This window comes from Populus alba, chromosome 10 (assembly GCF_005239225.2).
Source record: "Populus alba chromosome 10, ASM523922v2, whole genome shotgun sequence".
In the NCBI taxonomy this organism is placed as follows: Eukaryota; Viridiplantae; Streptophyta; class Magnoliopsida; order Malpighiales; family Salicaceae; genus Populus; species Populus alba.
This window is the reverse complement of record NC_133293.1, coordinates 17,707,205-17,734,985: the sequence shown is the minus strand read 5'-3', so window position 1 is coordinate 17,734,985 and position 27,781 is coordinate 17,707,205. Positions and strand designations below refer to the sequence as shown.

General features: G+C 32.3%; 2 protein-coding genes across 6 annotated transcripts; one reads left to right on the top strand and one right to left on the bottom strand.

Annotated features, from left to right (window-relative positions):
• Positions 1 to 402: 402 nt before the first annotated feature.
• On the top strand, positions 403 to 7,421 carry LOC118043344 (PHD finger protein ALFIN-LIKE 2). Of its 4 annotated transcripts, none has more exons than XR_012170840.1 (7): positions 403 to 745; positions 851 to 883; positions 1,077 to 1,299; positions 4,262 to 4,382; positions 4,506 to 4,763; positions 4,989 to 6,549; positions 7,112 to 7,421. XR_012170840.1 is itself a non-coding variant. In XM_035051312.2 (5 exons), the coding sequence occupies exons 1-5, from the start codon at positions 664 to 666 to the stop codon at positions 4,746 to 4,748; spliced, it is 702 nt and encodes a 233-aa protein (XP_034907203.1). In that variant the 5' UTR covers positions 403 to 663; the 3' UTR covers positions 4,749 to 4,966. The 4 variants fall into 4 exon arrangements, 1 of the variants encoding a protein (XP_034907203.1); XR_012170838.1 differs by having other exon boundaries at positions 4,989 to 6,787; XR_012170837.1 differs by having other exon boundaries at positions 4,989 to 6,814.
• Positions 7,422 to 12,825: 5,404 nt separating this feature from the next.
• On the bottom strand, positions 12,826 to 16,755 carry LOC118043224 (jasmonate-induced oxygenase 2). 2 transcript variants are annotated; one of them, XM_035051115.2, is made up of 3 exons: positions 15,918 to 16,755; positions 15,159 to 15,484; positions 12,826 to 13,261 (listed from the first exon to the last, which is right to left on the bottom strand). In XM_035051115.2, the coding sequence occupies exons 1-3, from the start codon at positions 16,315 to 16,317 to the stop codon at positions 13,013 to 13,015; spliced, it is 975 nt and encodes a 324-aa protein (XP_034907006.1). In that variant the 5' UTR covers positions 16,318 to 16,755; the 3' UTR covers positions 12,826 to 13,012. The 2 variants fall into 2 exon arrangements, with proteins under 2 accessions (XP_034907006.1, XP_034907005.1); XM_035051114.2 differs by having other exon boundaries at positions 15,159 to 15,489; positions 15,821 to 16,746.
• Positions 16,756 to 27,781: the final 11,026 nt, after the last annotated feature.

Below are 27,781 nucleotides of genomic sequence, written 5' to 3'. Positions count from 1 at the left end.
TTTTTTCACTTTTAAGAGTATTACTTAATAAGAAAAATACTTTGCCCTAATTTGGAGGAGAAAAAAAAAAAACATTGGTGTGCATTTCCCCCTTATCAATTTGTTAATATTTTATGCATTCCGATCTATTGAACTTGAACTTGAAAGTTTCATTACTTGGGCTCACCATAATCATAAACTGTAGTTATGCTCTCTATATAAATATAAATAAAATAAATTAAGTCTTAAGTTGACTAATAAGAAAGATGATATTATATATATTTTTGTTCTTTTGGTGAGGGTGGGCAATGCTGGCCAACATGCTAAACTAATGGGTTTGAAAGTCCAAAACCCTAAGAACACGGCCCAATTAAACAAAACCTCCCCAAACAGAAGTCCATTCTACCACAAAAACCAATCCTGTAACAACCTCTCTCTTACCAAGCCACTCAACAAATCGTCTCTTCTCTTGCGCTGCCGTGTCAGACCCCCAAAAGTGTCACAAAACCCAAGAAACATACGACCTCCCCTTTCCTCTTCTCCCTGTCTCAGTCAGTCTCTTCACAACCTCAACAAAAACACATCGATACTCTTCATCTCTCTCCTCTCCTAACATTAGCCCGATCCGTTACCAATAATTAATCAAACTACCTACCTGCTATAACATAATTTGTTAACTTATGTATGGCGTCCCCTCGCACTGTAGAAGAGATCTTCAAAGATTACAACGCCCGTCGCTCCGCCCTCGTTCGCGCTCTCACTGTTGGTATCCCCATGTCAAATCCCTAAATCTCTTAATTATTTATTTAATTTATTAATTAATCTTCGCATATGTATATATTATTTGTCTTCTTGTTGTCTTTTCTTTCAGAGGCTGATGAAGTCTACCTTCAATGCGATCCAGGTTTGTCTCTCGCGCTCTCTTTTAAGCTAAAAGCTGAACAAACAAACAAACTATTTTTTCTTTCTAAGTTTTTTTTGCTATTAGTGTTATGCTGTTTTTGTTATTATTAATTTCTTAATTCTTTGTGATTTTACTTGAATTTTTCACTATTTTTTGTCTTAAATTCCGAAATTGACCTTGACAATGTATTTAGAAAAAGAGAATTTGTGTCTGTATGGACATCCAAACGAGTCCTGGGAAGTGACTCTGCCAGCAGAGGAAGTTCCGCCAGAGCTCCCTGAGCCTGCGTTGGGCATTAATTTTGCCAGAGATGGAATGACGCGTAAAGACTGGCTTTCTCTTGTTGCTGTGCACAGTGACAGTTGGTTGCTTTCAGTGGGATTCTACTTTGGTGCCCGACTTAATCGCAATGAAAGGTGCATTTTTTATTCTAATTTTGATTGTTGATTTCCCTTCACATTGGTTTGAAAATATTGAAGGAAGCTTAGCTTTTAATTCTCCACATTTCAGAGACTTACACTAATTTTGCGTGATGTTAATCGCTTTATGTGGTGACTTGGTATTCTGATTTATGAACAATGTGTTGTGTAATTTATGTGAAAAATTCAATTACTTATTGTAGCCTGAAGTTCTTGAAATTAGGGAGGGATTCACAATGCCTATAAACAATATTTGAAGCATAGCACTCGATATCTACAACGTAGTCTTTTTTCTTATTAAGATAAAGTGATAGGCATATAAAATTACTAAAGTTCAAAACTTCATTTGGTTAGTGGCCAAGAAATTTTGCACAAGAGGGTGATAAAACATTTTAAGACATGGAATGGTGGAAGGAATTATTTTCTTACACTTCATGAACACTTAAATGGTGATATCGAGAGAATTTTACGAAAATTCTGTCAAAGGTAATTCTAGCACATGAATTGCCAGAAATTTAATGTACTAGAATTGATATTTCTAATTTATAAATGCATTCTTATATGTAATTGTTTAGCAAAGCAATCATTCTGGACTTCACTAACATCTTAGCTCACTTGATAGGATTATTTTATAATACTCCTTTTTAACAGGATTCAATGGTGTTCCACAATTACATGTAAAGACAATGTTTTGAAACTGTAAAAGCATATTTTACCACATAAACAATTAGCGGTATTGAGTGATAGCTTTCTCAAGTTCACGAACATTAGTACATATTTGACCACACCACTTGTACAAAATGATATTTTAAAATTGGAAATGCAGTTAGAGACGTGTGTGTGTTTGTTTCTGAGTTCCAACCCGCTTTTCAAAGTGATTTTCAGGCAAGAAGGCATCAAATTGATGCCTTTAGAGGTGATTTTCGATGATTTTGATGTGTTGTCAAAAATAAAATAAAAACATGAAAATTATTTTAATATATTTTCAATCGAAAAACACGCATATTGCAGGAAAAAAAAGTGATATTTCATGTGCTTAACTAGCTTCTCCTGATCTTAAAGACATGTTCCTTGTGTTTGCTTCATTGAGATGAAAGAAATAGATGAAAGGGAAGTGAAAAGGGTACTTAGTGGGATAAAACAATATCCTTGCCTAACAAAGTTAACATATATGTCTATTTTACTTGTCTTCTCTTATTTATTTTCAACTGAACAGCTGTAAATAAGATTGCTATTGAATTGGTGTGGGATGTGTTTTTCAGTGAGCTTGTTTGTTACCTCACCAAGAATAACTGTTTATTAGCATATTTGCAGCAAAATCACTCGGAGATTTCTTCTCAACTTGTGTATAATTTTCTTTTTTAATAGGAATATGGTTGGTAACTTTTCTATGTTGATGTAGAAAAAAGAATACATTTGGTTTATTGGGGTAAAATTACATCATGAACGTTAAAATAAAAACTGACCCGTACAGAAACGCAAAAAACTGAACTTAATGAAGCAAAATGCTGTTTGAAGTATTTGAATCTAAAGAATCAATACTTATGGCTGAAGATAGTCCCCTCGTTTAACTGTTTAATTTGTTGTCTTGTCTTGACTGAAGGTTCGCCCCATTGTTAAACCTCCTGTAGTTGTATTTGTTGTGGCAGAATAGTTTTTTCATGAAATTTTTGATGTGAAGTGGGTTTGAGTGAGGATGCAGGTCTTGCATCATGTCTTCAGTACGTGTTGCTTTCCCTTGCCACTCTGTTAGTTGGTTAAGCTGCCTTGGTCAGTCAAGAACTGTAGATTTGAATGTGATGTGACATGCCATGTCACTAACTTGTAGCAAAACTACAAGTTTCTTCAAAGAAATAAGTTTTGCTTTATGCACAAGTTATAAAAGTGATGTGGTGCCTTCCCTCAATGGGGTCTGGTTAAGTATTGTTCATCATCTGCCTCAATATATTCAGTGTGGAATTAATTTTAGTTACTTGAGAGGGAATTTTGACCTTTGGAGTTTGCAGCTTCTTGTTTTGACTTTTGGGATTGAAGTTAGCAGTTTTGCAATTCTGCAGACGCGCTCCAGTAGTGCCTGTTAAGCACTGAAGAGTAATCTTTCCTTCTTCTTCTTCGTCATCTTTTTTTCTTAATGAAACATGTGAGTTGATGAGCGGGCTTCTTATGTCAATTTTTATAGTATCATTTGCACTTGTGTTAATTAAGGGTATCTTCTGTTTAGTATGTGTCTTGGGAATGAGCAGAACTTTGTTGGGTTGTGCCTGATTGCTCTATGGCCCACATGCACCCCTTTTTCAGAATGTTACAATGTTCTTGGGTAACCAGCCTGAGATGCAGATACGAATATGATCATAGGCATATATGGCACAGAGTGAACTCAAGTTTAAGTCGGGTTGCTTTGACATATCTCTACCATGCCCAAGCTCACCTCTTTGTGAGAATGTTGATTCATTGGATTCATCCAGTGTATGATGTACATCCTAGGCATGTATCCTGAATAAAATGAACTTAAAACTGGACAAACATGGATCTTCTTGGGGGTGCATACATATCTCTAATGCAATTGTTTTATGATCCCAGACCTTGTCGATCATTTCTGCTTCCAGGAATTTTTATTCCTTACTAGAATGGTACATGATTGGTAGTGTTGAATAAGCTTATTAGCTGTGTACTTTATACTGTATACTGAGGACCCTGTGATAGAGCTGGTAGCTATTTTTAATATTGGCTTGCATTATGATTTTCTTTTTATTATCTTGTCTTTTCTGTTCTTTTCATGCACCTATCTCAATTCTTTTTGCACAAATGATTCATATTGAGGTCTCATCATGGTTCACACTTTATGCTTCTGATGATTTTCTCTCACTTGGTGGGTGTGCATTTGCGTATTTAGTCTTTGATTTCAATGCTGACAATTCACGGGAGCATAATTTAGTGGTTTTATGCTTTTTTTCTGCAGGAAGCGACTGTTTAGCATGGTAAATGATCTGCCCACCCTCTTTGAAATTGTAACTGGGAGGAAACCAGTAGAAGATAAGCCTAGTGCTGACGGTGGTAGCAAATCCAGGAATAACACAAAGGTGAAATTGTTTTTTTCTCTGATCAACAAAAGCATTGCAATCTATCAAATTTGAGCTCCATAAACACATATGCCTTTTTTTATCAACTAATTTTGGATCTATAACCTGCCTATTATATTTCAGAGATCAACTGATGGACAGGCAAGAAGCAATTCCAAGTTAAGTTACGTGGAGGATGAAGATGAGCATGGAGACACCCTTTGCGGGAGCTGTGGAGGGAACTACAATGCTGATGAGTTTTGGATTGGTTGTGACATTTGTGAACGATGGTACCATGGAAAGTGTGTGAAGATAACACCAGCAAAAGCTGAAAGCATCAAGCAGTACAAATGCCCTTCTTGCAGCACAAAGAAGTCTAGGCACTAACAAACAGTCAAACTTGTGAGGAGATTGACCTCGTTCTCTCTCACTGATGTTGTTCCAATGCACTGATAGTTTTTTTTTTTTCCTGGAAAAATGGAGTTGGGGCTATCTATGGGATCGGTGTTTACCTAAGTGAATGTTGTTTTAACTTTGGAGTCTTTACACTGAGAAATCGGTCTTAGATTTTGTTTAATGATAGTTTATGGAATGATTAATACTAACGGTGCCACTATTGAATTGCAGGTGGCTCTTTCGGAAGAAATATTCCTAGGACAGCCACAGTTGGGTGCAGTTGTAGATCCTAGATATATATGTGAATGTGTGATTTGCATTTACATCTAGGATTTTGGACTGCATGTAGGCGTGGCTATGCCTCTCACAGCCCATTTTTGCAACTTGGCTGGTGAATTTTGGAGTACAAATGCTAAAATCTAGAGATATGTTTTCATTCTTTCTGGTTGGTAGAATGTTTTCCTGCAGATTTAGCTGTTTCCATCACGACTCGAAGGAGGGTGGAAGTTTTATTTTTGCGTAGGCAAAACTGCGTATGTTAACATGATCCTCGTGAGTCTTGTATATCATGTGCGGAGTCCGACTGCTTTCCCCGATGAATGAGTTCATTTCATTATGAAGGAAAAAAGAGAAGGGGAGCTAATCCTTGTTACATAGCTGAAACTACCCGAGACAATTAATAACAAGCAAAAATCTCAGATGCATTAGGCTTGTCTGATATCAACTTTACATGAGAGGAGAAAAATCAAATCTATTCCTAACAGAAACACTATAGATGGATTCATATTTCTTGAATAAGAACACTGATTATTATCCATGAAAAATAGATCCAGGCACACCAGGCAATTCCCAGGGTTCCAAAATCAAGGGGTTCTGCAATTTATGCTTGAAGAAGCTACGCTTCCAACACCTCAGTTCATATGTCTTCGACAAAGAACATGTGATGTCTACTTTTGTTTGCTTGCTCACACAGAAGACCTCCTGTATTTGTTACAAGTCAAAGCACATTAAATGAGCATTTATGATGCGGCACCCTCCTCCATGACTTGGAATTTCGCCACACAAATATCTGCTGCCTGCTAGAGTTGTTGCTAACTATTCAACAGATAAACCAATATGCCAGTCTAAACTATAAATAAATACACAGATTTTCTTCTTATTCCTTCTTCATCATGTTCTATGCTGGGTTAGGAGGTCGAGGGCAGTGCTGGTGCCGGTCCAAAAGGACCTTATATCACTCCCTAACATTTCACCCGAATCTCAATTTCATACCAAAGTAATTAATTTTCTCAAGTTCATCTCCAATGTATTAGACATCTCTCAATTGGGTCCTTTATTCTGAAGCCATCAAGATATTGTAAAGGAAAATGTCAAATTGTCTTGAAAAGGTGTCGTTTTACTGTATAAAATAATGAGAAATATTAAGACATGGATGGAAGGAGTTCAATTGGGAAAACATTTAGTTCAGTGATCCAATTGAGAAGTGGTGGATGCGTTGGGGACTAATTGAGGGTTCCCAAGAGAAGTAAAGATAGTAAAAATATTTTTTAAAAAAAGTCCTAAAAAGACAATAAAGGTGGAAGGAGATTAAAGAAATATATTTCAGGTGACGTTTTGTCGATGAAAAAAGAAGAAGCCAAAAACGACACAGGAAAACAGATAATAGGCAGTAGCATTTGCTTGCTACGATCAAGGCCAAATCTAGTAGTTACTTCATCATCTTCTTTTCTTCGATGGTGCCCTTCTCACCGACGCCCACAGCAAATAAACGTGCCGGGTCTTTTTTTAGCACGTGATCTCTCTCTCTCTCTCTCTCTCTCTCGTGCATGATGACGGAAACAAAATAACATTTGCCGTCTTTGATGGTAATTATTATAACAACTATGTGATGGAATTACCAGCACTTTTCCCCTCAATTTGAGCATGAAATATCAAGATTTTCCAATCAAAAACCGTGATTCGTGGTTCACTGAATCAGTCGAATACTGTGTGGCACTAAAGTCCTGGTTTCAGATCACAAGTCATCTTCGGTACAGTTCGGGTGTTTATTTTTTATGGTATTATTTTAGTTTTAGATTCAATTGAGTATTTTTTTTCTTCTTTTTGTTGGAGTATATCTATATATCTTAAACGAAGATAGAAAAAAAGATAATCTCTAGTGAATGTGGTTATTTACGTGTAGATAATCATTCTAATACTTGACTGAAAAGATTTTAATTTGATCTTCGGGATTTATTTTGAGAATAGAAAATTCAATTGTAATTAGGTTCGTGCTAGAAATCTTGGGATTACATTTGATGGAATGATGATGGTATCCACCTGTTAAACTTATCAAACCATTTATCATTTTTCAGGAGACTTTAATCGATAGCTAGCTTGTTTCGAATCAATCGATAAGGTATGATCTACTAAAACCCCTTTCGTTTCCTTGTCATTGATGTGGTGCAGTGGTGTGCTGCTTGGATCTCCTTCTTTTCTCTTTTCAACATACACGATCTCATGATTCTTATCTCCAGATCTCTCTGTTAATCCGAGAACAAAACCAAACATAAAACATACTCATTAGCCGATGCTCTTAACCAAATTAAAGTGAAATATTAAGAACACACAGCTACCATCTTCAACTTTATCTGATTAATCAATTGGAATTCTTAGAAATTTAAATCATTGGAGTATACGTGCCATGCCATCATCTGTAAGTGAAAGTGATTGTTGATTGATACAGGATTTGCATTATTGAAGGCATCGTTTTTTCTTCTTCTTTTTTTATAAAAAAAACAAAATACTTGAGGCACGTGCTTGAAAGAGAGGCGCACATGGATTGTCAATACTACTGTCATAGCGGCTGCACTTGGGATATGGAAGAGAAATGGGTTTGAACTACTGAACTCATATTTGTCTGGTAGGAGACTGCTCGCAAGAGATGGATCCAGTGGGCGGAGGAGGGCCCATATCCCTCAAAGTATTAAAACACTTCCCTCGGTCCCTTTCTTCTAAACTTTCTCAATTCAATCCTCACAATTAAAGCGTTTCTTTTCCGTTTCTGCTTTGAAGATTTATTTTCCATCAACTTACTTCACTTGGATACAACTTTCCTCTGCTTTGAAAATGTGATGGACGTGGCTTCTTTAATTAAAATGCTTTTTATATCAATCCCCAAAAAAGAAAAATCTATTTACTTTCATCCCTATTACGATATTAGTTGGCATGCATGTTAGGTATTGTCCTCACCACTACAAATAAAAGAATTAAGTTTTCTTTGGCACTTCACGTCTTCAGTCCTGGATTCATCACTGATTTACACAAGAAAATGCTTCTCAAGAAGATGTGCACATAGAGAGGTATGTGTGCAAATGAATATCCTAGTCAGCACGTACGAGCAAGACAAAATAGTCTGGAAACCAGCAAAGAAAGCAATTTTTACAGTAAACAGCAATTGGGAAAGATTGAGACAATAAATTACAATTAATGGGTACAGGCTGAAATGCGGCACTTTTCCGACATGCTGCCGATCACTGCTTCAGCGGTGAATTGCTTGCTGGCCTCGACAGATTCTTCTGTAAAAAGGGGACAGACGTGAACGCAAACCGTCCTTTCAGTGGAAACAAGCCCGTACATGATCCTTAAATCACCACAACAATCTAGCCAGTGCTCGAGCCTAGGAATCAAAGGAGCGTTAATGTTACAGCAGCTGTGCGTGATTAGTGTACGATCAACGAAGAGTCCCGTTGATAACCAGCACTTAAACGCTTATTTTCTATAGATTTCCCTTAGGGTTAGATAAAAGAATAATAATAAGTGGCATCGCCCGACTTCAGACAATACGAAATAAAAAATAAAAGCAAGAAGCAACGAAACTGCAAGAAGGAAACGTAATTGACCAAAACACTTGGTTTATGGGTGGTTCCAGCTTTTTGAGAGGGGAAATGAACCCTAAATGTAGAAATGAATGGGAGTTAGAAGTCACGTCTGTTTCGATTGCTATACATGACCTGAGCTTATCGTCTGCCAATTAAGCGATGCTAATTGTAAGTAATCTAGAGAGCAAGTAGCTAGTTGATAAAATTTGTCGTGCGGATAATCATTTGAAAGAGTCAAGTAATGATATTAATTTGATTTCAAGTGGTGTTGTTGTAAAAGTCAAGGATGCCTTCTTGTGTGTTATAATAATGGAAAATACGTATAAATGCTAAGGCCACATTTAGACTCCCTAATATCTATTTTTATCCATTTCCAACTGATGTAGACATGCCGTGTTGCAAGTGGATGTTGCTCGCAAGATTTAAAATTGCTGAGAAAATAATATATAGGAGCACTCTGTCTCTTTCTTGACTGGCTCGTTATTTACCACAAATTGACAAATAAGTGGCAACGGTACACTTGTCCACAATAAGATTGAATAATTGGGAATCAATTATTTTACTAATAAGTTGATATATATATATATATATATATATATATATATATATATATAGAGAGAGAGAGAGAGAGAGAGAGAGAGAGAGAGAGAGAGAGTAGAAGGGAATCCCCCTCTTACAATGTCATTACTTCATTGTAACAATACTTTTTTTTTTTCAATGCTTTAAGATTTTTTTTTTTTTTTCTTAATAGATTATTAAAATCTCATGACCGCGAGTTTTACTAGTTAACCCTATATATTTTTTATGGGTATTTTTTATAATTATATTTTTTTTTTAATTTTATCAATTCAATATTTGAGTTAATTGGAAAATAAGTTTCATAATTTATCTCAGTTTATTTTTTTATAGGGTTATACTAGTCTCATGATTTAAGTTAAAGGTTTGGCAAGTTAACTCAAGTTGACTCGGTTTTTTTTTTTTTTGTTATTTTTTTCAATTTTATCCTTTTACATTGGATTGATTATGAATTAGACTTCATAAATTATTTTCTTTTGATTTTTATTGGGTTATCCTTGATCTCATAATTTAAGTTTGACAAATTAATATGGGTTGTCTCGAGTCTTTTTTGGCCTTTTATTTAATTGTTTTTTTCATTTTCATTCCTCGACATTGGTTTGATTAAAAATTTATCTTTAATATATTTTTTAATTTGTTTTTTATGAAGTTATCACGGTCTAATAATTCAAGTTGTGAATTTTAACTGTTAACCTATGTTGACCCTGGTCAATCTAATATGTTGTCATCTTAATATTTTTTTAAAAAAAATATATCATCTTAAATTATTTTTAGTTAATCTATGTTTTTTTTTTTTGTTGTTCATGTTATCTTTAGACTTGATAAGTCGATTAGATCAAATTAAATCAATTCTTATATAATTTTTTTTAAAAAAATATGTTAATAATACTTATATATTTTCTTAAACATGTAAAAAAAAATTAATTCGAACCTAAAGTGTAGCTCATGTAAATAACCTTGTTTTTTCTAATGCAATTGACTTGAACTTTTCTAGTTTTTTATTCTCAAAAAATATTCCACTTCTCTTATTTTTTTTTTCTTTAAACAATGAAAAATCCCAGACAGGCATGGCTACCTTTTCTATGGAGCCAACGAACTCATAATTGATCGAGGAAGCCCTGTGTACAGGGGGGATGTGCCCTTGTGAAGTAATATAGAGTATGAATGACTTTAGTTAAAGACGGTATGGTGACGAATAAAATAATAATAATAGAAGAAAATAATATACTTGGCTGTATATATATATATATTTTTTTTTTTTTATCACAACATGAATTCTCTCGTTCACTCTTTTGCAATACAGTTTGCACTGAGGTGGGGGCATTAAACTAATGAAATATCAACATCAACATCAACATCAATGGAAGACTAAACCACAACTAGTAAATCCTTCTGGACTTGGATTAGTGACACATAAATGGCACCACACAATCAGCAAGTGCCAAAGACTACCCAAAATTGCCTTCATGATGATATCACATGGATAAATTATACAATTAGCACCCAAATTATAAATAAATAGTGAAATAGTGCATGCTCAACTTTTTTTTTTTGGTAAAATGATATAGTTTGAGGATATTGTGGTTGTTAATTATAGTATTTAATATATATAATATGTGAACCTGTGATATTCTTAAAGAGATCGTATTGAGAAATAGCTAGACATTTGATAAAATGATTGTATAATATTCAAAATGATCAAATCGTTTTGATTATTGTTTAGTTTTGAGTCATTTTCATGTTTTAAGCCTGGAAAATTTTATAAAATCATAGTTTTTATTAATACGAAATTATATTTACTTTATAATTTTAAAGAATTAAAATTTTTATAATTTTATCAAAATTTGAACAGAGTTTTCTCTATATAGAAACTATATCCAAAAAGCTTTTCCACTTAAAAAAAACTTGCAAAAAAATACAATAACCTTAATCAACAAATTCTAACTAAACAATATATTTTTATATTTTATAATAACAAGTAGCTCCATGAATGCAATCAAAAATTAACCTCTCTCCAAAGATTTCAAGTTCGGTGCGGCAAATATTTAATTACTGAGACGCTATGGTGTGAACTTTGCTTTCTCAGTCAGTACTACGAAGATAAGATATGACCTCTCGACTCTTCTGTAGAAAGAAATCATCATAAATATTAATAAAATATTAATATTAAAATTAAATTAAAAGATAAATATATAAAACTCAATGGTTAACATCTAGTTAATGTCGCACTTCAGAAGTACGACATGTAGTTTTTACGCTTTAAAAATGCGACATTTAGTGCATGATGTGCTTCTAAAGCATGACAAGTTCAAAACTATATTATTTTATTAATTTTTTAAAATTGTATAATTTCTCTAAATTTTGAAGTTTATTGTGTTAATTTGACAAAAAAAAAAAAAAAAAACAAACAAATCATATCACATGAAAACTGATTTTCAACAGCCATTCAAAGGTTCTTATCAAGAACCAACCAAACTACGTGTGATGTTAACTGCATTATAGAGGGATTTGATTGCTATGCACTCACTTAATCACATAGTAGTAAAATATATAAAAATAAAAATCAGTGAAGTCCTCTCCATTACAAGGCAATAATTTTGATATTTGAATTTAGTAGTTAAAAAAGCTAAATGACAAGAAACATGTGATCTTTAATTTTGGTTATTTTATAATAATATACTCAACAAGAACCTTAGAATATCTATATATAGTTGACAGAATTGACTTTGAAGCATGATTGATGCATAAAACAATTGATGTCTAATAAGATCAATTACATTATTTTACTAATCCATATTTGATGTCCATTTAGACTGAGATAAAGCTCAAAAGACTAGAACAAATAATTATTAAAAAAATCCCCATATATAAGCAAATAATGATATGGCTTTTGCAAGTTCGAAAGGCAAAAACGATGATTCAAAATTGCATAATGCGTCAATTTAAGTGATCATAAATGGTGGTATTCTTTTATCTTTGGATTTTATCTATTCACAAATAAATTAGATGATGTATGATTACTTCAACATAGAGGTCATAAATAAAATAAACTGTACAACCACCATCGTGGAGAGTGAATGAACACCTAATTATTCTCATCTCATCCTTTTAGAAAATCATTAAGGAGAAAAAATTTAGTTAAATATCATACCTACAATTTATCGATAATAAATTAGTTACTTTTAAAAAATATTTTAATTTTAATTTTGTTTAATATATATATATATATCATCAAATAAGCATAAAAATAAATATCAACTTGATATTTTTTAAGGTAAATATATTTTTAAAAAGCATTAATAAACAAAAACTACATAATTCTAAATGTCACGTTTTTTTATATAGATTAATATAGATATTTGGGTTAGTACGTGCGTATCTTAATTAATCCAATAGGCTTTAAAGTTAATGACTATATAAATTTACAATGACCCCAAAATTTATAGGACTTGAACTAATAACATGTAGAAAGAAAATCCAATATCAACCAGTTCAACTACATCTTATATTAATGTTACTTTTTTTCTTTCAACAAGTTGTTGCCTTAATTAGCGGGACAATATTTACTCACAAGACATTATTAGGATATATTTGGGCCCCTTTTTTTTTTTTATCAAAAGAGAGAACATATATAGAATAATTTTGATCTACTTTTCCCACTTCATTCTATTGCATTTTTCATATGTAGTCCCCTCTATGATCACAAGATGTACACTTACTCAAATTCTAACCAATGAAGGGGACGGTTACTTTTGGTTTACATTAATTAATACAACACTAAACTAGCCAGGAAGAGAATTATTGTCACGTGCGTCACCATCATCTTGGAGATTTTAGGGATTCCACTTGGGATTTTCCGCAGGGACCCCTCATTCTTATGAAGAGTCTGTACTCGTCGAATGTCATAGCTGGATAGAGTGGAGGCCTGTCTGGTGCCACGAGCTCCTTCAAGGGCTCTATGGGTATATCACTCCTTGGATTGTAGAAGAAAGCAAGAGAGAGACGCTCTTCTGATGAATTTACCATCACTCTGTGCTCCACGCTCTTACAAGTTGCATTGCTTAGCACCTAATCAAACGAATCCACAACACAAAACTGTTTACTACATCGCTCACATTAAAAACGACACCGAATCTGCCACCGTCAATCAATTATAGTTAATTAAATCCCTTGGCGTTGTTCAAGGAATTAATAACAGAAAAAACATGGAATTACTTGCTGATCAGGCGGGAAGGAATAAGATGCTGGAATATTGCTGGTGATTTTTGCAACCCCAATGAATCCAACCACGGGTCGTTAGATTTTGATTCCATACTTTTAGAAACTCAATTTAGGTCCCTCAAGTTAATAATTTTGTGATCCGCGCTTACCATTCACCATATCACCCAGTTCATTGTCAGTCAAATACCGACAATTGACAAGATTTTATCGTCGAAGCATCTACTTTGGAATATATTATAGGCAGGTTGCATTCTCTGCTCTAGGCAGGCAAATAATACACATTCATTGCACTAAATTTGATGGAATGGTTGTTGCGATAATAGATAGATGCGGTTTGAAATTATGTTTTAAATAATTAATGTTTTTAAAAATTTTAATTTTTTATTTTTAAAAAATTATTTTGACATAAGGGTGTTAAAAATAAAAAAAATACTATTTAAATAAATTTTCAAATAAAAAATACTTTAAAAAATAATCAATATAGAAAAACTCTTCTTCAATAAGCTACATTGTAAATACATGCATCCTTGTAAAAAGTTACCACTCTTTTTTTTGTTACAAGTTTGTTACTTATTTATACTAAAGGGATTGCTGAGAAGTCAAAGACATAACATAAGATTCTATCTGGTTGTGTTAATTATCTCCACCACTCTTTATTTTAGAAAAAGTCTTATGCTTTTTGAAATTTTATGCCATTTACGCATCAATATATTTTTCTAATAAATCATAAAATAAATAAAAGAGTACTTGCTTATTTATAAGTAGAAGCAACACATTTTACTTGATCTTTCCTACTAATAATGAAATGATTAATTTTTCAGAATAAATCATTTTAATGCTAAATAAACGTTTTGATTTTTTATTTTAAATATTCGTTATCTTTTCAGCAATATTCGAGTTAAAATCCAACTCAATTTTCAACGATCAACTAAAAGATTTTTAATTACAAAAGGTGTGTATATATATATATAAAAGATGAAAAGTGTAAGAATTTATAAGAAATACAGATTATAAAGTGTAATGTTATTTAAAATAAGAGTTGCGGGAGTAATTAGCTACTATGGTATGATGACTTGTAGTTTTCTAGAGGCAGTTAATTGTTTTCTGGGTCAATATTCTAACCCCATTTCATATGTTCTGAACGGGGCATCGAATAACTAATCCATGTTTGTAAAAGTCATCGCTATCAAATTACGACAAAAAAAAAAAAAGACGACGAAATGCCTTCTTGAGGCATGGGCATAGGCAGTGAGAAAAGAGGCTAGAAAATTATTAACTGCACTCAATTACTTTTTGGCGGTATTTACTCTTTACTTGAGGAATTCTCAATGTGCAATAGTACTGGAAGTGACAGGTAATGTAATTACTTAAAGCAGAAGAAAGAACGTATGATAGGCAAGACTCAAGTCATTACAGATCCTTATGATGTTCTGGTTATGTTTTTTTACGTGGGAACAGTAATGTTTGTCATGTGATGTCTAAACGATCGAGAGGCTATATATTCATGCTTTTCATTGCGACCACTCGCTCTAGAACGGGACCAAATGACAGGTTCTTTGAAAGAAAAAAACACTTTTGACCAATTGTTGGATAATAACTTGTTAATACCCCATCAAAAATATGACCCCTCCATGTTCCCTCTACGTTTCATAAATCTCATCCAACATATATATATATATATATATATATATATATATATATATATAGATAATCTAGTGAGAGAAACAGAGAAAGTATATGTTACCTGAATTTGATCACCAATATTAACAATAAAAGCATGTGGAACTGGCTTTACAGTGATCCAATTCCCATCTTTACGGACTTGAAGACCAGGGACATGACTGTCCGGCAAGAGAAGGGTCATGCCACCGGGATCCGAATGTGACGACAAACCAAGGGTCAGGTCAGGCTGTGGACACTTAGGGTAAAAATTAACTCTTAGGCATGCCCCAATATTTTCGCCACCAAAGGCATTTTGAAGTTTTTCCTCTCCTAATCCAAGGTTTATGGATAAAACCTTCATTAACTTCCCACACAGCTCCACCAACTGCTTACCATATTCATCAAGAACTGCCCTACAAATTCATTAGCAAGGCTTACTTAAAACGAAATTGAAATTGTTGGTGTTAAAAAAAAATCCAATCTTAGTTAGGTAAAATCCAAATACATGGTTGATATAAAACAGTTACACACATACATATATATACGAGGCTAGAAAAGGTGTAGTAAATTTTATTATAAGAATTTACTAGGTACGATGTATAATAGGAAATCAATATAAAACTTGAATTTGCAACTTGACAAGCGCTCGACTAATCTTAATTAATTGGTGTGCTAAAAACAAAGAAGAACCAAAAAAGTAAGCATGTGTTCTAAAAAGGGATTGAAATACACACACACACACACCTGCAATCGGCTGTAATGGCAGGCCATTTGTTATAGTCCTTCAATGGTAAAGGAAGATAGTGCAGGAAGTAGTAATCACTCCAATCAAGAATCGCACCTTTTTCAACCCCTAACCGGCTACCATAACCTTCATAAGTCTTGGGTGTGTTTGCATAAGCTTGCTTAACCTCCATGGGCGAATGAAAGAATTGTCTCCATACTTCTCGAGCACGGTCCATCAATTGCGGGCTAACACCATGGTTAATAACTTGAAAAAATCCCCACTCCCGGCATGCTATTGAAATTTGGTCAAGTATTGTGGCTCGAAGAGCATGATCATCACCATATAGTCTGGCAAGATCAATGACAGGGATGTTCACATCATTTGAAGCGGTGGAATTTACGGATGGCCTCTGAAGTATGGGCTTGACATATCGCTCTGGAATTAGGGGTATGCCGCTATCGGACAAGGATTGTACTCGGACAATAGGTTCGGGCCAATCTTGGAGCTTGTTCATGACGTACGTTTTGTAGGTTTGGTCTCCAAGGTTGATTCTATCTATATGATCAGAGGTACCAATAAACAGAGTCTTTAGTAATTAGTTTTGAGAGAGAGTAAAAGAATGAAATACAGGCAAAGCGGTCTGAGTTCAGGGAGAGAGGGGGATAAAGGCACAAGAGAAGAATGTAAAGAGCAGTAAATATAAGAGGAGGGGAAGTGGCAGGTGTAAGGAAAGTGAAATTGACGTGAAAGAGAACGTGGAAAAAATGGTGTTTAAAATATCTAAATGGGGGCATGATCATATATATATCCAGATATTATATACTTGTGTGTGTGCGCGCGCTTGTGGATTTTGGGTTGAGATTGAGTGAGAGAACAGGCTTCTTCAATCTTATGAGTGGTGTTTTTAGCAGAAGCACTGTCGAATTTGTGTGCACACATGCGTCTATAATAGCTATATAATTCTATTTGGGTGATTGTGGCCGAGCCAAAATAGACGGGTAAGCAGGAAGCCATGTATCGATCTCCTACTAAAATCCAATTCCCGATCTCTTTTATAAAATCCAAAAGACCTAGCCACAACATTTCAGTAGCCCTGAAAAAAACACAAAGAAAAGTCAATTTAATTAGACATTTTTAACTTCTTTTTTTATGAAACCATTCGCAAATCTTGCTGTGATGGCCCATGCATGAAGAGGACCGTCTCCTCTTTTCGCCTCCGTGCTCACTTTGGCTTACTCTTCTCTCCCTTTCATTCGATGTGAACCACATACCCAGTACAGTACTGTATGGCCACTTCTAGAGAAAGTGTTCGCCAATGAATGAGATATCGTTTTGTGGCTAGAAAAGCAAGGATAATGTTAAAAAAAAAAAAAAAAAAAACCTGTGAACCTATAAATTAAAGACGTTATTTTATACGTACGTAAACTGAATTTATATTATATGAACAATATATAATTAACGTTATATATTTTTTGTATAATATACGTGGAGAAGAATATTTGTCAATATAAATTAAATGTCTTGTTCAAATATATTTTGGTTTATATGTAATTAATAACAACAACTATTCTCTTCTAGATCAGATCTATATAAATGTCAGACAAAAACTATTCCGAGGACTATAGATACATTGAATCACGAGTTATTTAAAAGTGAATAAAAACAATTAAATATTAATCGGGTGGATAGCAATGGCTATTGAATTGGTCGATTAGACAACACTCCATTCACAAGTTGACGCTAATTTCTATCACCCGACTATATATTTATTTATTTATAATTATTTATTCATTGAGAATGAAAGGGCCTTTTATATTAGAGAACGAAATGGCTTTTAACGATAGTATATACGTCGACACCAATTCCAATACCATTACTTTAATAAATCTATTAAAATTAATTAATGGGTTTTATTACCAGTTCATTACCTGGTAGTTAACGTTGTCTATACCCATTTTCTTTTTAACAGACACTGGCCCCAGTTAACATTGTCGGGACCCATCGACAGTCGACACGATGTGTATATTGATCTGATTGGTTCAGAGTCTTATTATAGTATATAGAAGAAAAAAAGAAAACAAGCTAACGTTAGTTAAGGCGTTTCATCAGACGCATGAATTATATGTAAAATAATTTCAATCTACCAATCATATAAATGCAGCTGAGAATTAATAAGTTATATATTTTCTGTCATGATTGATTAAATATTAAATTGTAATTGTTCATCAATTTTTGTGCTATCACCTATAAAAAGTCTTCTAGTATATATCAAACTTCAGAGTTTTTTTTTTTTTTTTTTGTAGATGAAAAACAAGGATTTTTCATTAACATCTTTTTGATTAGGTTAAAGACTTTTTTATATAAAAACCGTCCATCATGGATAGCCATTACTAAATAGTCCAATGGTCTTTAAGCCTTAATTAGCATGTAATTTAAAATCTAGATGATATATAGACCACTTTAAAGATATTTTCCTAACATTCTTTTATTTAGCTCACATGACATCACTCGAAAAGTGATAATATCTTTACAGGGTTCAAAATATCTATTAAGTAAAAATACTTACATTTAAGTCAAGAATACAATATATGAATCGTAATAATTACACTAATAATCAAGTATTTCTTTCCATGTATTACAATATATTGCATCCAAGAAAATAAACATTTAATGAGCAAATTAACTTTATAAATTGACTTTCAGTAAGTTATTCGAGTCCAACTTTATATATCCTAATAAATATAGAAATAATACTTTATGTGCACAAAACATCACTTTGATCTCTAAAAATAACATGAAAAACTTTCAGACAATCAACTAAAAAAAATAAAGTCAAGCGTGAAATAAGTTAACTAGACATGTGTTATCCACATGATCTCTATATCCGTGATCATTAGTTTAGTGCTAATATGCTCAATGAGAACTTCATATTCCTTCACTTTCTTTCTTACAATGATATACTTTATATCAATATGCTTGTTTTGGCTTTCACTCTTATTATTATTAGAAAAGAAAATTGCAACTGAATTATCACAGTATATCTTTATTGGTCTTGATATAGAATCAACAACTTCAAGACTAGAAATAAAATTTCTTAACCAAATCATCTATGTCGTTGCTTTATAGCTTGCAATGAATTATGTTGTCATAGTAGATGAAGCAACATAGTTTGCTTAGTATATTTTCAAGACACAACTCCTCTAGCAAGAAGAAAAATATATCTTGAAGCAGATTTTCTTATATCTATATAACCAGCAAGATTCGAGTTTGAATAATCAATTACCTTAATGTGATTAGTAGGTTCTTAAGTCAACTGGTAATCTTTGGTTACTTATAGGTATCTATTGACTTTCTTAACAGCTTTTCAATTATCCATTTTTAAATTACTTTGGAACCTTCCCAAATTACTACTACAAATATCAAGTCAAATCTTATGCATGCATCAAACTACCAACTGCAGATGCATAAGGAATGTTACTTATTTGCTCATTTTCCAATGCATTTTATGGGTATTGATTCGGATTGAAGTTTTCCTCTTTGATAAGAGGTGCTACTAAAAGCGCATAATTTGTCATCCTGAATCTTTCCAAGACTTTTTTAATAGAGTCATTTTGAGACAATTCTGATGTCCTTTGAGACTTGTCCCTATAAATCTTTTTACCAGTTGCATAAGAGGCTTAACTCAAATCCTTTATATTAAAGTTTTGAGAAAGAAACTGTTTTGTCTCGTATAATAAACACAAATCACTACTTGCAAATAGAATATCATTTACATACTGGACAATAAAGATATATTTGCTTTCACTAATTTTAAGATTATAACATTGTGAAATTTAATAAACCATTGTCGGGAGTCTTGCTTTAGCTTATATATAGATTTTTTTTAGCTTACAAAACAAGTGGCTATTTATATTATCGCAAAAACCTTCATGCTGGTTTATATATACCTTTTCATCCAAGTTTTTATTTGGGAATGTTGTTTTCATATTCATCTCATGAAGCTCTAAATCAAAAAAAGCTACCAATATCATTATTATCATTCTTAGAAACTAGAGAGAAGGTTGATGATAATCTATGCATTTCTTTTGAGTATAACTCTTAATAACAAGTTTAGTTTATATCGCTTGATATTACCAGAAACATCTCTTTTGGTTTTATAAATTCATTTATAGTTAACGACTTTAGATCCTTATGGTAATTCTAACATTCATGTAGGCAGAAGTTGCATCATGTATAGAACTTACGAATTCTTTAATAATAAGATTAATAAATAAAATATCAAGAATAAAATTTATTCATATCTAAGGGTCTTGAATAAAATCCATCCTTAATGTTCATTTATTATCCTATTGCAATTAAATCATATAAAAATAATAATCTCCTTGTAGGGCTAAGCCATTACGTTTACAAAATAATAGCAATTAAGCTATGAATATTATGAGCAAAATAAATAAAAAATCCTTAACATGATCATCAAAAATAACTTGAGATGTTACGGCTACTTCTAAGTCAATTAACATCACAATCAAATAATAGCATGCTTTATTATCAACTAAAAACTTTAAGTTGGTATACTTTAATTTTAATAATCATTTAAATCGTATCATGATTGTTCTTTAGTAATTTTCTACAAATAAGTAAATACTGTATTTCTGGCCCCCAGTCCACCCTCCTTTCTATAATTAATAATCACAGGAGATTCACGTGGGAGAGCACTGTTGGATTAAATAAATCCTATTGTCTATAATAATCCAGGATTTTGATTTGTTAATGTACGTCACGCAAATCAGCAATAGACTTTTCAGTACCATAATCACGGATATAAATTCAAATTAAATTTAATCAATATAATAAGAAAGAGGCTGTAATACCGCATGTAAAATATTTCCAGTATACAAAATATACGAACACGGCAGAAAATTAATTATGCAAGCTTTTTAAATTTATTTTTAAAACATCTAATTATAAATAAAAAAAATCTGTGTATATATTCAATTAAATACATTAAGAGCAATATGTGTTAGTAAATATAAAAAAACAAAGTGTTAAGTATGTCTATTCAATCTGTCTTGCTGCAAGTCGATTAGTTTTTTAAAAAAAATAAAAGAATTAATATGTAGATGTTATTTTTTAATATTAAGTAAAAAATATAATTTTAAATAAATAAAGAAGATGATGATTATATAATTTATAATTATATACAATAAAATATTATTTCCCTTTTAGAATATGTATAATGTACCCACCATACGTACTTAACCACGGCAAATTAGAGAAGGTGAAAGGAAGGAAAAACTGTCTGCAGGTGACGTGCATCCGACTTGGAATGGTGTACTTCGATAATGGTGTCCTAGGACCACCAGTTTTCTCTCTCCCAAACAAAATTTAAATCGGCTCATAATGCTATTAATGCATCATGTTCCGGAACATGAAAGGAACCAATATTTTAATCTAGCAGGCCAAAAAAGAATTTGAGTAATTTTTGGACTTGGAAGCCACCTGCCACGTGGGAAACTGACCCCTCCCGTCTTCTTTTTTCAGTCACCGGTGGGACGTGCGTCATCTCAATGACAAATTACAGCGCACAGTTCTTGGCAGGCAATTTAATGCATTCATAAAAGAGAAATATTTCCTTGTGCCTTTCTTTGCAGGAGTCGAATCCTCTATGATATGTATAACAAACTCCATTGATTGACCAAAGTTTTTTTTGGGTATGAAAGTTTATGTATTATAGGGTGACTGTGATATTAGATATTTTTTAAAATATTTTTTATTTAAAAATATATAAAAATAATATTTTTTTAATTTTTAAAAAATTAGTTTTAATATCAGCACAATGTAACAATTACAAAAATATAAAAAATTAATTTTAAATAAAAAAAATTAAAATTTCCTTGAACGCGTTTTGAAACACAATTTCAAACATCGCCCATATTTAATAAGCATTTACATTGTATTTCATTCCAGGTACATCAACTTTTCATGATCCCACTTCTTCTTAATTTAACATTTAAGAATTCTAATTCAAAATTTAATAAATTTCCATTAACTTTATGAATATTTACTTAAATTTATAGAATTGAGTTTATAACATTTTAGTCGATAATAATATAAACTTCAAATGTTAATCAGTCGAAGTTTTCTACTCCTTTTATTTTTGTCTTTTGATGTCACAAGCTTCCTCTCTTTACTCATTTTTATTCCCTTGATTTTCTTTTTAATTCTCGAGTTAGATATATTTAATATTCATTATCTCATTTATCTTGTTTTAAATCTTAATTTCTCTCAAGGGTTTTAGGAAGGAAGCAAAAAACAAATTTCCAAATTTTTTTCAGCACCAGTACTATTGAATGGAATGATGCTTTTTTTTTTTCTTTTTTATCTATTAGCAAGTTCATCAGGTTTCGGATAATATATGAATGCAATTATTAGAAAATAATTCATGAATCTTTATAATTATGAAATATTTATTATTTATGATGAATGTTTAAAATTCATAAATTGTTTATAGGTTATAAATCATGGATATCCATAATTCAAGAAAGAATTTATAAATAATTATGATTCATGAATATTGATAATTGATGAAAGAATTCTATAATTGATGTGTTAGTTCATCTATTATTATTGATAATAGCGCCTATTCTCTTCAAATAATAATAATTGATGTGTTAGACGTAATTAGACAGCGGGGATCGGTGAGGTGACCCATGCTTATCCTTTTTAAGTCCAAAGAGTGTAATTAGCCATTTAATCCCATCTACATATCTGGAAGTTCCGTTTAGCTATGCTATGGTTATATAGCACGTGCAAAAATAAAACGTCTAGATATCAAACCACCAGCCTGCACAGTCACACAGTTCACACCTCACAAACCATCTTTTTGTCCCCGAAAAGAATATCCTACTTTATTCAACAATAAAAAAATATTTATCTATTTTCCCAAAACGCCCTCTTCAATATAAAATCATCAATTTTCTTCCATATATATTTAAAAAAAAAAAACAAAGCTTATATATTTCTTATAAATAAGGGAACACGCTACACCAACCTACGTTTATACAAAGTTTTTATCTATACATACCAAGTCAACTAAAAAATAGCTCAACCCTTTCATTGTTATTTTTTTAATAAATAAAATAGCTAAAATAAACAGGGAAAAAAATAAATTAAAGTTTCTTTTTAATTCTCAAAATAGCCTAAAGAATATGATAAAACAGGGTATTGTGATGTAAAAAATGACCGAAGCCAGTAGTGGTCCGTAGCTTTAAAGTGTTAAATAAGCTTTTCATTAGCATCTTATAGGTCCCACGTCGTAGTTTCATGAATTAAAAATTATGGATGTTTGACTGTATATTTGATATATTAATAGTATTTAGAAGTTTCGGTTGTGATTTTTTTTTAAAAAAAATTTATTTGAAAATATATAAAAATAATATTTTTATTATTTTTAAAAATTATTTTTAACATTAACATATTAAAATAATTTCTAACAAAAAAAAATTAAAAAATTCATAAAACATGGTTTCAACTATAAAAACAAACAACTTCTATTACACTTTTTTGATATTCCATGCAATAAAAATAAAGTTAAAATAACTTTAACAACTTTATCTCTATTCTGGTTCTTTAATGTTGAGGGGAGGAGGAGGAGAGTGAAAGTATTGAAAAAATAATAAATAAAAGAAAAAAATATTTAGTGAGCTACATTTCAACCACAATAATATATAATTTTAGTATTAATGGATTCGTTTTAAAGTATGAGTTTTTCATTAAAATAGTTTGAAACTTTCATATCGTAAAAAAAAAAAAAGTAAATCAAGACTTGAAAATTTTTTTTTTCTAATTTAATCTATTTTCATTGAATTTTTTGAATAAAAGAACCCAAAGCTAATTTTTTACTACTAGAAGTTGCTAGAATTTGAACATGTGATAGCTTGTTATTTATTTTATTAAAAAAAATTGGACAAATAATGCATTGACCATCCATTTTTTTTTTTAAAAAAAAGTGTTGAGGCACCCCTAGGATTTTTTTTGTTTGTGCTAGGCGCATAGGTTAATTCTCCGAGCACCCAGTCTCTTTTTCTATTATTCTTTATTTTTTTAACTCTAAATAAAATTTACTATAAATAAAATAATTTTTTAAATGCTATCCAATTTTGGTATATCTTTTTTAACTAAAGTTATATTTTTTATATAATAATATCAATAATTGCTTTGTGAATTATTATATATATAATAGGATCCATACCATCATGATTTGAGTCCATCAAGATTGTTTTACCAGGTATAGAATAAATATATTTATTTACATAGATACCTATAATTTAAATTGGATAAATAAGCAAGCTTTTGCGCAAGTAATTGGCTTGTTATCTCGAAACAGGAGGGTGGTTGTTTAAACTCTCAACTTTCCAAGCTGTAACCTTCAGTGGGACTGTCTTCGGCTTCAATGGCGGTTACGAACATTAATGCGCGTGTTAGCAAGAAATTAAATTTTGCAGTGTAGTCATTTTATCTTTAACAAAGGACTAACATCACGCATGACCTCCAATCCTACCGAAAATCACCATTAACGTCCATCGGAGTCGTTCATACTCGCATACATTCGGGCGCTCTCTGCTGCTCTTGCTAGTTTGCTGGTTTTGATATGTAGTCTACAGCTTCTTTTAATAAAAACTTTACATAATTTATTTCAAAGAACTGTATTTGATCAAATATCTCGGCGCTGCGTTGAGAGATCGGAAAAAAGACAAACATGGTTGAATTTATGAACGCAGACGAGGGATTGGCATGTTTAATTCCTGGAGATTCAAAAAGGATATATTTATATGAAAAATCAATAGATTTGTAATCCAATGGTGCTCTTGTGGAAGAAGTGAAATCTCACATCGAGTGTCGTTTTCGTTAAATCTAAACTGCAATTCTACAAATGTTCCATTTTTATTATAACTTAAGAGCCTTGCAGCGCCTGTGGGTAATAATCTGTCAATCAAGAATCCAGATAAGATTTCGAGGAACAAGTTTCTAACACTCGTCGAATTCGACAGTTACATATCATGTATCCAGAAAAGCCATGTGCCATTACTTCCCCCATTTCACGCTGTCTGCTCTGGTTCTAGTTGAGCTCAGCACATATAGTGGCTGTCATAAATCATAATGTTTTGCACCTCATGTAGGGTTCCGGGACAGGGACAGCGACAGCGACAGGGACAGGTAGTTGTGCGGCCGTGCCTAATTAACAAAGGTCAGGTCTCCACCTCGTGTTCTCATTTACCCACTTGTTTTCAGTTCTGTTATATCCGGTGACCGGGCTAAAATGACCGGTCAGGAAGGTTTGGGCATGTGTTCCAAGTCATGGTTTATGAAATTTTAATTTTTTTTAAAAGAATTTTTTTCTGTTTTTAAATTATTTTAATGTTAAAAATGACTTTTAAAAAATAAAAAAAATATTATTTTAAAATATTTATATATAAAAATATTTTAAAAAACCATCACTGTCATCATCCAAACATTATTGAAATAAAAGGCGAAATCACATTTTTCTTGTGAATACAGACACAAATTTTTTAGGAAGGAGGATTAGCCAAGTTGCTTTCGCAGGACAAATCAGCGCAGAAATCAAGATCCATCAACCGTACTATTAGGTAGCATATATTTTCAATGTTTACTTTTTACTAGAAATGTTGTTTTTATATTTTCCATGTACATTAATATCGAATTTTCTTTTTAATTAATTTAAATTTATATACAAGACTAATCCTATAAATTTTGAATTTAACAAACATACAAATTTTAATAATTATTATATTAATAATTACATGATTGACTAATCCTACATATATTAAATTTAAATGAATATATAAATTTTTCAATAATTATTATATATTAATAATTTAAACTTGAATTATAGGAAAAAAAAACTTTTTGATTCCAAACTTTATGAAAGCAAACCCATTAAGATGGAACTTGATCAAAGCTGAAATGGACCATCTTATTGCGTAGACAGACCTCATCCTGGCCTTATGGACTAACTCTTGGCCCAGTTTAGCAATATTCATCCCATCTCACCGCCAACAATAAGAATTAAGATATAGTATCCATACGGGAAACAAAATTCAAAATAAATAAAATATAGCATAAGCAATATAGAGCTTAGCATCTACCTGGTCACGTAAAAAACTTATTTTCAATTAAACTTAATTTCTGCTTGGAAGAATCTAGTTAACGAAAACTCGACGATCACTCCAAGGCAACAGATCGTGTTCGATACAAAATTGTGCAAAATTATTTGCAAGAATGGAAAACAGGGAAAATAATAACTGCGAACTACATATCTATGTATTGCCTTTTCTCTTCAAAGTGAACTTTCACTTGTTCAAGGTTATGTATGCTCACAAGAAATTGGGTATATCTATGGATCCTCGTGGACAGACGCAACTAATCTTTCATGCCTCGTTAGTCCTTGGCACTCTTGACAGGAGGATAAATGGACCCTATTTGGGATTGCGTTTGAAAAGCGTTTTTTATAAAATTTAATTTTTTTTTGTTTGGAATTAATATATTTTTGATGTTTTTAAATATTTTGATATGCTGATTTTAAAAATAAGTTTTAAAAAATAAAATAACATTATTGGTATACTTTTCTGAATAAAAAACACTTTGAAAAGCAACCACAACTACACTCCCAAACACGTTCTAAGTTCCTATTTTACTTTTTTTTTTTATTACAAAAAAAGGCTAGAGCATGTCATTTTTATCATAAGAGAGACATAAATGCTGCTTAAGCTATATGCTCACTGGCTATATTTGCTAATATTGTTCTTATTTGAAGAAATCGCGCTAACCACGTTAAGATGTGGATTAATGGAGTGGACTGGCAAAGTGGATCAAGGAACTGTTTAATTGCTTTTAACTGGAGATTGCAAAAACAGAGACAGAAACCAGGACAAGTAGTCATTTCTTGCGCTAACAAGCCCAACACTGTTAGAATTGCATCACACAACGGCCCTAGTTGGCATATCCGACTATCTGTCATTTTATCCAAGTTCTTCAAGCTCCCCGAAGCAAGTCATCAATCCCTCGAGTGATCATTTATGTTTTCGATGACTAATTATCAGGCTTGTTGTTATAGCCGTGTTGTTTCGAAGGCAGACAAAATGGCGAAACGTGAATTACCCTTTCTACATCGTGTTATTACTTCGTGAAAATTGAAATCCATCTAAACTGAGAGCAGATTATTTTGATGATTAAGATGAAATTGATTCTTTTGCTGTATCGTACATTGTCTGTTGGTTGAGCTATAAGAACTTTTCTATACAGCCGAATCCATGCCGGTGTGAACGATAGTTCATAAATTCCACCTTCAAGGCTGAGCTCAGCTGTATCATAATGTTATTGTTAGCATTAGTTATCGATGAATGTACAAAAACAACACCTTGGAAGGCAGCTAGGTTTGGATTGGGCAACCAACATTGACAGCATTGCTTGTGAGCCAAGACAAGAAAATCAAGATTATGAAATTATGAGAGAGAGAGAGAGAGAGATGATGAGTGCTGGTAGTGTTTAATTGGATAAAAGAGAGAGGGACAGAGGTATGGACGTGGTGGAAGGCTGAGTCAGGCATATCCTGTCACCCACCGAAGTTGAAGAGAAACGCGTAAGGAGTGGTGGGCTGGACTGCCCTTCGCCGAAGTTGGAATCTTTCTTCAAGCGGTCATCCTTTGGTCCACTTCTCTTCTTCTTCTTCTTTTCCCAAACGCCATCATTCACTATCTTTCACATCCAATGTTTGCTTCAACGCACTCACCTCATCTCTACTTTTTCCCCGCCCTCCTTTCCTCTCCCTGCCTGCCTACCAAGGTGGAATGCAAAGTAAATCACTTTATCGTTTTACATTTACACGAGTAAACTTTGATTTAAAGAAAAACAAAAAAAAACTAAAGAGGATTTGGTGTTTCATTGTACTATAAAAAAAA

What these genes read in the sequence shown, in the direction of transcription:
- LOC118043344 (XM_035051312.2), top strand. Translation starts at nt 664, where the DNA reads ATGGCGTCCCCTCGCACTGTAGAAGAGATCTTCAAAGATTACAACGCC. An exon ending in CGTTCGCGCTCTCACTGTTG is followed by an intron (nt 746 to 850) that starts GTATCCCCATGT and finishes CTTTTCTTTCAG; the next exon opens with AGGCTGATGAAGTCTACCTT. An exon ending in CGACTTAATCGCAATGAAAG is followed by an intron (nt 1,300 to 4,261) that starts GTGCATTTTTTA and finishes TTTTTTCTGCAG; the next exon opens with GAAGCGACTGTTTAGCATGG.
- LOC118043224 (XM_035051114.2), bottom strand. Translation starts at nt 16,317, where the DNA reads ATGAACAAGCTCCAAGATTGGCCCGAACCTATTGTCCGAGTACAATCC. An exon ending in GCCATTACAGCCGATTGCAG is followed by an intron (nt 15,490 to 15,820) that starts GTGTGTGTGTGT and finishes ATGAATTTGTAG; the next exon opens with GGCAGTTCTTGATGAATATG. An exon ending in ATATTGGTGATCAAATTCAG is followed by an intron (nt 13,262 to 15,158) that starts GTAACATATACT and finishes TCGTTTGATTAG; the next exon opens with GTGCTAAGCAATGCAACTTG.